This window comes from Vigna umbellata, chromosome 2 (assembly GCF_029865625.1).
Source record: "Vigna umbellata cultivar VRB3 chromosome 2, Vumbellata_1.0, whole genome shotgun sequence".
NCBI lineage: Eukaryota > Viridiplantae > Streptophyta > Magnoliopsida > Fabales > Fabaceae > Vigna > Vigna umbellata.
In genome coordinates this window covers 42,234,462-42,244,400 of record NC_142166.1, presented here as the reverse complement: position 1 = coordinate 42,244,400, position 9,939 = coordinate 42,234,462, and the positions used below count along the sequence as shown (strand labels likewise).

At 32.0% G+C, this 9,939-nt stretch overlaps 1 protein-coding gene across 1 annotated transcript; it reads left to right on the top strand.

Moving 5' to 3' along the window:
- The first annotated feature begins 7,684 nt into the window (after window positions 1–7,684).
- LOC148204057 (FCS-Like Zinc finger 5-like) lies at window positions 7,685–8,805 on the top strand. Its single transcript, XM_088106905.1, has 2 exons — window positions 7,685–8,148; window positions 8,230–8,805. Exons 1-2 carry the CDS (start codon window positions 7,832–7,834, stop codon window positions 8,399–8,401), a joined length of 489 nt encoding a protein of 162 aa, XP_087963031.1. The 5' UTR covers window positions 7,685–7,831; the 3' UTR covers window positions 8,402–8,805.
- Window positions 8,806–9,939: the final 1,134 nt, after the last annotated feature.

Below are 9,939 nucleotides of genomic sequence, written 5' to 3'. Positions count from 1 at the left end.
CAAACCTGTATAAGTTAGATTGATTCACTTTAATATCCCTAATCACGATGGTGAAGATTAGAGCTGTCAAAATAAGTTACAACTCGCGGTCAACTCGATCCACCACAGTTTGAGCGAGGTTGAGTTTGAAAAAAATGTATTTTTTTTATGCGGGTCAATTTTCAACCTGGCTCATCCAGGTTGAACCCGTGTGAGCCGGGTTGGCTCACCAACCCACTTAATTTTATTTTATTAATTTATTATCTCATGAAACCCTAAAAATACCATCCAAATCATTATACGTGGATTGTATTGTAATTTTTTTTATTATTTTGAATTGTCTTGAGTTTAACATCATTTTAGGAGTGAAATTTATTTATATTTGAATTACAAAAGTTTGTAATTTTTGTTATTTAAAAAAAAATTGTAATTAAGCGAATTAGTGAGCCAACCTGTTTAACCCAACAACCCGTGGTGGGTCGAACCGAGTTCAAATTTTTCTGGCTCGCTAATGAATGAGCTAGGTTGGGTTTGGTTCACTAAGTGACCAACCCGTAATGGGCCAAGTAGGGTTGGGTCGGGTGACCCGTTTTGACAGCACTAGAGAAAAGATGTTACTAGAAATGTTGATATAAATCTTGAGGTGTAAATATTTAGTATTTCCAAGCTTGAATATTTGATGTTTTCAACCACAACATGCTAATTCATGACAATGCGACTATTGAAGATGTGAGATATTACGTCTGATATCAAGTCTTGAATTTTCATTTTGTGATTTAAATTTTTTGTAAGTGATATTTTATCCTTCTGTCGCACCAATAGCCAAGCTGAACACTGTGAGAATACTTTTATCGCTAACAACAAACCAAGATTGGCCTCCTCTACAATTTAATGTGAAAAATGTTTTCTTACATGGAGAAATTTCAGAAGAAATTTATATAGATTCTCCACCAGGCATGACAAATTCAATTGGAATGAAGGTTTACAAATTAAAGAAGGTTATATATGGATTAAAACAATCCCCGAGAGCATGGTTTGAAAGGTATTCCAAATATATGAAGGCATTTGGCTATAAACAAAGGGAGATCCAGAGGCTAGCAGGAAAATTAATTTATTTGTCTCATTCACATCCAGATATTACCTATGCATTGAATGTTGTTAGTCAATTTATGCATGACCCATGAAAGCTTCATACGGATGTTGTTGAAAGAATTTTGAAATATTTAAAGTTCATCATGGAAAAGGAATTTTGTTCTCAAATCATGGAAATTAAAGGTGGAAGGGTATATTGATGGAGATTAGGCAGGTTCAAAATATGATAAAAGATCTACCTCTAAATACTTTAATTTTGTAGGAGGAAATCTTGTAACTTGGAGTAGTAAAAAACAACATGTAATAGCAAAATCTAGTGCTAAAGGAGAATTCAGAGGCAAAACACTAGGAGTATGTGAACTTTTGTGGATTAAAAATGTGTTATTAGATTTGGGCTTTAAACTAAGTGAAACTATAAGTTTGTACTGTGACAATACGTTAACTATAATAATTGCTCACAATCCTATGCAACATGATATTAATAGACATTTCATCAAAGAAAAGTTTGAAACTGGAATAATTTTCGTTCTCTTTATAAGATCAGAATTGGAGTTGGCTGATGTTATCACCAAATGAGTTGCAGTTGGCTTATGTTCTCACCAAATGAGTGTTAAGCAGAGTGTTTAATGAATCTCTATTCAAATTGAGAATGTGTCATATCCATGCACCAACTTGAATGAGGTGTTAAGAGATGTCAACTATTCTATTACCTAATGTTAAAACAATAAAATAATGTGTTAGTTATAATTCAAATATTATGAGAAATTATATATATATATATATATATATATATATATATATATATATATATATATATATATATATATATATATATATATATATATATATATATATGTTTCGGCCGGATCCGGGCGGACCCTGCAAAAACACACGAGCTTACTGTTGAAGGCGGACGACGAATACTGAGGCCGAACGGATGAATGGTCTCGAACGCCGGGCGGACGACGATCACGGACGTCGGAAACGGGCGGACACTTTCAGCTGGATCCCACGAACCGAAGCAAGCTTCACTGGCGGGCGACATCAATATGGACGATTACTTTGTGCTCCAAAGCGGGCGGACGTCCTCCAATCCGGACGCTCGCTCTCTGCACCAAGCTGGACGGGCGTCCTCCACTCCTGGCGGATGATCCTTGCTTTCAGCTCCAAGCTGGGCGGGCGTCCCTCCTCTCCTCGGCGCTGCTCCAACCTCCCAGTTGGGGAGGGGCCGGGTACCTGCTAAAGGCACTCCGACGCTCAAGTCAGTAATATGACAGAGCGATTGTGATGCGTGTATGCATCCTTATCAAGTTAGTTTAGAATTCATACCTGAGACCTTTATTTATAGCGAATTGTAATGGGCTTTTACCTTTTGGGGGCCTGGGGACGGCCCAATAATACCTTAATCTTCGTTAAGGACTTTAATGTGTCATTAGCATTTAACCGTGTAATCAGCAACGTGCGTCGGTTGGGAATGATGGTCGGTCAGGGATGTTACCTTAGGTGGGCGTCCTGCTCTCGGGCAGACGTCCAATCCTTGGGCGGACGTCCAGCTCTTGGGCGGTCGTCCACTCCTTGGGCGGTCGTCCACTCCTTGGGCGGACATCCGGCTCTTTGGGCGGTCGTCCACTCCTTGGGCGGACATCCAGCTCTTGGGCGGTCGTCCACTCCTTGGGCGGACATCCAGCTCTTGGGCGGTCGTCCACTCTTTGGGCGGACGCCCAGCTCTTGGGCGGACGTTCTACTTTGGGTAGACGTCCTCTATCGGTACATATGGCGCCGTCTATGTGGGCGTCCTTCCGTACGGCATCCGGCACCTCTGGTACAATATATATATATATATATATATATATATATATATATATATATATATATATATATATATATATATATATATATGGTTACACTACTCTTTCAAATAACACATCAAAATTATTTTTAAACATTTTTTATAATCTTCAATCAAAATATTTGTTAAATTGATCCATGATTTTCACATTAATTTTGGAATCGTAAATTGAAACAATAATCTAAATTGAAAATCAAGTGTTTATTAGTTCTATTTGTAAAAGATTTACGTCGAATTGATTTAATTATCAAAAACAAAACAAGTATCGAAACAAATCCTCTGAAAACAAGGAATAAATTTATTAAAATTTTAAATAATTTACATATGTATGACGTACATTCAGCTAATGTTTATGTTAAAAAATTCTTTTTATAAAGCAGTTTCTTTTTACATAAAGAAAATGTCCTTATACTTCAAAAGCAAAAAGGAGTGAAGTTCGTATCAGTTGATGTTTTCACAGATTTTTTTTATTACATAAATCTTAAAAAAATGGGTGAAGTCCTTATCACTTTTTTTTTATTGAACTAGAGTATACATATAAGGAAGAGAACAATGTTAAGAAGTTAAAATTTTCATAAATCTTTTATTGTCTTAAAATTAATTTTATTTGAAATAATGAAAAACATTTAGGTAATTTTATTGATTTATAATCCAGGTAATTTCTAAAAAACATATATAAATTTAAATTTAGTTCATATAATTCAGTGTTGTTTTCTTTTTCGGTGTCTATGCATTTTTTTTTGGTTTTATAACCTTTTATATATGTCTCGGTTGTTAATATTTGTTAGGTTTAATTGCTTCCTTTGTCCCCAGTTTGGTTGAATTGTGTCAAATTCATCCTCATTTTTAAAAAAGTTTCATTGTCGTCCTCAATTGGTGTAAAAGTTTCATTGTCGTCCTCACGTGGTGTAAAAGTGTCAATTGAATCCAAACATAGAAAAAATTTGTGTCAAAGTAGTCATTTTTCCTATATCTCTGTGTCTTCCTTTCATACAATCAAGTACAGATATTCATTTTACCTTATCCAATTTAAGGCTTTTCATAGCTCCAGAGAAGTGACATATGAAAGGAAGACACAGATATATAGGAAAAATGACTACTTTGACACAAATTTTTTCTATGTTTGGATTCAATTGACACTTTTATACCACGTGAGGACGACAATGAAACTTTTTTAAAAATGAGGATGAATTTGACACAATTCAACCAAACTGGGGACAAAGGAAGCAATTAAACCTATTTGTTACATGAATGTTAAGACAATTAAATATTATTACGTAAATCAAATAAACAAAGTGACTATATGAATTTGAATTATCTGTTGGGTTTTCTGTATTATTTCTTTATCGTGTTTTTAAAATGTATTGATAAACACGATTGTAATATTTTAAAATATATTAAAAATATAAAATACCAACATATCAATATATTAGAAAAAAAAACCAATAGAAAATCTATCTAAGACTCGTATCAATCAAGTGGCATGTTAAATAATTTCACATCAACAATGATACTTCATTAAAGAAAAAGTCTATAAAACTAATTAAAAAAACACAAAATTAAGAAAAGGGACATTAGTTACAATATGAAAACATGTTTAAGAATTTAATAAAAATAAATCAACACTTAACTATAATTTTTAGTCCAAACGCCATACTTTACAGATTTTTATTATTATTCATCTTTGAAATCATTAATTAGACATGCATGAAATGAATATAAAGTTGAGTAGAAAAATATATAAAATGTTATGGAAAAAAGATAGATTAAAAACTCTATTTGAATACAGTGAGCAAAAGATGAGCCATAATTAATATTTTGTTCGTTACATTTATTATATATTTAACTTCAATTGAAGTTTATAAAAACATTTTCCTTCACACTCAAGTCATAAATCAATGAGCATAAGATCAGCAATATACCATTCATTCCTCGTTACAGGGTGTATCATGGATCTAACATCAATTTAAACTATAAAAACGTCTTCCTCCATTTTTTTTCACGAAAGATATAAGTCAGTAAGAAAGCCTAATTAAACAATTAAAAATATAGAACAGTTATTCTATTAAACTATCATATACATATAGTAATGTCTACAAAATTTTCTCTCACACACTGCGCTACTCATCACATTCATTTCAATATACCTTACTTTATCACAAAAAGGTCATAAAAAAATTATTTTCTTAGTTGCTCGAATTTAATTTCTTTCTTCTTCAATTGTTAAGGATCAACCCTTACAATACAACGAACACGAAACAATTTAAGGTAGGGTTGGAAAAAAAGAGAACCAGGGACGTCAGAGGAATTTTTATTCTTTGGAAGTGAAAAACAAGAAAATAAGAATGTTCTATTGTTTGCGAATAATGTTTTTAAAGAACACAGTGAATGTTAAATAAGACTTTTTTTTTACATTGGTTTTATAATAAACTAATGTCGAAAGTTAAATTTAGAATCCAAGGTTTGCAAATGTGTCAACCTTCTAAACCAATTGGAAATTGATGTAGAAAGTTAGACTCAACATTTATCAAAACATTTGTGATGTTGTAAGTGTAATATAATTTTTAAAAAATATTAAAAAACTTCAAAGTCTATATTAAGTATAAGGAACAAGTTTATAAATTATTTTCTAAATCGACTTTTAGAATAGCTAATGTAGAAAATATTTTATTAATCATTTATAATCATAAAGGTCCATACCTTCGTGTCAATATTAAAAAAATGTTCATTGTTTCACCTATTTTTATTTTTTTGTAGTTAAAAGTGTATTTAAACATTAAACAAGAGTATTTAAAAGAGTTGTTGATTATCATGAGTTTCTTTATTTATAGATGGAGGACCTAACAGATGAACCACTTATAACTAGAAAATCACTTTTTATTATGATTTCCGCGACAACCTCCGCGTCTCTTTATGTGTAATTTTCTTTTTATCTACTTTGATGGATATGTGTATGAAACAGTGATCATCATTATGGTAACAATTCATCCTAAAAGCAATTCACATCCTCTATAGGGACCAATATGCAAAAAGAAAAGAAAAACTTATGAAACAAGAAAGTTAGAAAAAGCACAAATATCCTTAATTGGCGAGTTTGCGAGATTCGAGTAGGATCATTATAAATAATAAAACTATCCCTGAAAGCATTTAACAACAATACACATCCAAAACTCAAACTTAAGCCATTGATTGATCTCACACGAGTTGATTCTCCATTATTATCTACATCCGGCTCCCAAAGTAATCTTTGATATTTTCACCCCAAAATTAATGGTTGCAACTAAAGATGCCTCATTTTACTGTTTTTGGATCCATCACCCACCAATTAGATTCTCCACTTTTGATACCTGCTCATGTCTCACTCAACTCTATGCAAATACAACACAAAACAAAATAAATGCAGAGACACTCTTCCTCTCTGTCTTTTCTACAATGTAAGCTCAACAATTTTACAATGATCAATAATATCTTTGACTGTAAAATTCAGTAATGTACGGATGACAACTAGTCGAGTCTGATACAAATAATATCTATTTGTAATTTAATCTGCAAATGAAAACTCAATCTGCAATCGACATGCTATTTGTGTAAATATTTGTTTCAGAAAATTTTATGAGTATTATGAGTATTTTAAAACTGGCAAATACCACAAAAACTCATGAATATTAAAATATATATATTTTAAATATTTTTAAAATAAAATTAAAAAATATTTAAAATTTAATATAAATTAAATTAAATATAAATTAAAATTTAATTTTAACTAAATTTAGTCTAATAAAATATAAATTAATTTTATTTTAAATTAAATTAAATTATTATTTTTATTTTTTTAAATAATGAATTTTGATGAATAAAAAAGTATAATACGATATTAAAATATTCGTTATCCACGTAGATAATAAGTATTCTTAGTTACAAACTACTTGTCAGCGGACATGAATTTTTTTCCACAATATAACAACACCAGAGAAAAAGTTTCTTTTATAAGTATCTTTTTATTGCTTTATTTTTTATTAAATCAAGATTTTAGTTAGGAGATTCAAATTTACTTTTATTTGCGGAAAACAACATATTAGTAAAGTAAATTATATTAACATGAAAATAATTATATTAAATATGTTACTTAAATTTTAAATATTCATTACCTAGTGATTTCTTTTGTTGCATAACTTGTGTTTTTTTTAATGTAGGAGTAAACTATAACAGGTTTGAATGGCAAGAAACTAAAGTGATGAGTCGAACATCTTAAACAAATTGAATAAACAAGACATACTCCGGCACACAGAGTATAACAATACATACAAAATTTCAATAATGACCTCAAGAAACATTTAAAATTTCAATGAAGTTAGAAGTAATTCATGGGAGTGGCAACAGTCTGAAGGAGATAAATTTTGGTCAGGGGAAAAGGAAGGGCATAACTGAGATTTAGAAAGTACGGAGTTACCACTAAATGCAGTGGATCCCAATCTTTCATACAATGATGTGAAATTTGAGTGGCCAATGAAACTCCTCCTGAGTGATTTTTTTTTTGGGAGACTCAAAAGTATCCTAAGTTCCCATTACAATTTGCATTTAAAAAAAGGGAAAAATTGTTAATAACACAACTTCAATCATAAAATTAAATGATGGCAACTGAAAAGGAAAGGTTGACGTGAGATTTCATTTCTCGTTAATGATGAACATCACACCCATCATCAACGGCCCAGATTCACTCCTCGGTTTTAGGTTCTTGTTTTATTCATCTCCCCAAGCCTCGCCGTTTTCCTCTCCACCTACTTGTAACCTGCTCCCATACCCTTTCTTACTTCTCTCCCCCCTCTTCCACTCAGTTACACAGTATCCCAATTTTCTAAACCCACACAGACAAAAAAAAAAACTTATAGTAGTAATAATAATAATTACAAGATGTTGTTAGGGAAGAGACCTCGTCCTCCAATGAAGAGAACTACCAGCATGTCAGAGATAACCTTCGATCTCAACACAACCTTGGACGACGATGACCAAAACAACCCCGTCAAGGGAGGACTTGGGCCGGACCCATGGACGAAGCACCCACCGCCAGTTGGGTCGAACGGCTTAGATCAGAGCCGGGTTTGGGCCTTGGTTTCACCCAGAAACCATAGAAGGCATTCGGAAGATTCCGCACACACCCCTGAGTTTTTGCGCGTTTGCTTTCTCTGCAAACGCCGTTTAGTTCCTGGTCGTGACATCTACATGTACAAGTGGGTAATTTCTCCTTTGTTGCTATCTATGCAATTTTTATCGTTGTATATTAGCTGAAAACTTGAAAATGAAAATTGCAGAGGTGACAGTGCTTTCTGCAGTTCAGAATGCCGAGAAAAACAGATGAAGCAGGATGAGCGAAAGGATAATAATAAGTGTGGTGTGGCATCAAAGAAACAAGTTGCAGCTACAGCTACGCCTTCTGGGTCTCAAGTTAGAAGTACCAAAGGCGAAACCGTTGTTGCCTTGTAGCTGTGGCATCTCAATAGGGTTCGTCCATGCCCATGCCCTTTCTTACCTTATTATTAGATTTTGTGTTCATATACTTTGGCTTTCGCTTTGTTTTGGTTATTTTTTCCCTTATGTTCGATTCTGGCTTGTATTTTTTATGATGCCGCTTTTGGAGAGAGTGGTTTTTTGCTTGTTAATCATGTACTCTAGTGATTTCCGTGGTAGTTTGAAGATGTAAGTAAAAGGAAAAAAAATATTGTAAAAATGATGGTATGTTTTTTATTCTGGGAGGTTACCGGGAAAACTGCAGTTCACGTACTTACTGAACTCTTTCACATCGTTGTGTTGTGTGTCTCAACGGTGGACTTGTTCGTTGATCGTGAACTCTGTGTTTGACGGTCAAATTAGATAGCTTTTGGTTTCTACTTTTGTTGCCTTTGTAATCTTCTTCCTCACACTGTTTTGGACTGTTTTTGGCACTTAAAATATATAAAAATGTGTGTATATATATATATATATATATATATTTGTCATTTTCCAATTATTTCAGCAATCATTTTTTATCACATATTTATGAATTCACACTTACCAAACAAATACGTAACAGAAAAATGTATGAAACAGAAAGTTGCGTAATCTGACCCCAATGTATGTTTATACTAAAGTTCTTCTATTTTTTTTATTATTCTTTTTAACGTGCAATAGTGAATCTACATTACGTCCTTAATCCATCGAATCTTTCTTTTCTTTATGTTTATACTTCAGTAGTACTCATTAGACATTTCTTTTCTCATTAGAATTTCTTTTGTTTTAAAATTGAGTATAATTAATTGTAACTCACCACATACGACATCAGAGGGACATTTTTGTAACTAATTTTTTCTAAAATCCAGATTCTTTGATATCTATTTGCTATTTTCACATATTTATATATTTTTTTTCACTTCACAAACTCCATATCCATACTTTAATTTATTACTCTTTTTTTCTCTTCTTCTCAATATATTCTTTTATAATAATTTCAAACATGCTACCATCTATTACCAACATCATTATTGTCTTAAGAAGAGTAAAAGTGTTTTCATGATAAAAAAAACAACAACCCACCATCTTTTGTTGATGTTGTGTTATTTAAAGATGGTGGAGAAAAAAACTTTCAAGCATCTTCCTATTAAAAAAAAAACTTGATTTATGTCTAACATTATCTCCCTTAAATAAAGATTTTACCATTCCAAACAACTTCCTATTTTAACAACTACAATACATACATGACTCATTTAAAGTTTATTCAACAAAAAAACTTGATTTATGTCTAACATTATCTCTCTTAAATAAAGTTTCCACCGTTCCAAACATTTTCTTTAACTTGTAAAATAACTCATATTTCAATGATTTTGTAAAAATATCAACAATTTGTTCTTTAGTAGGACAATACTTGATCACTACTTCTTTCTCAGTTATCAATTCTCAAATATTGTGAAAATGAATATCTATGTGTTTTGACCGACCGTCCATGAAATACTGGATTTTTTGCATAATGCAATTATTGTCTTGTTATC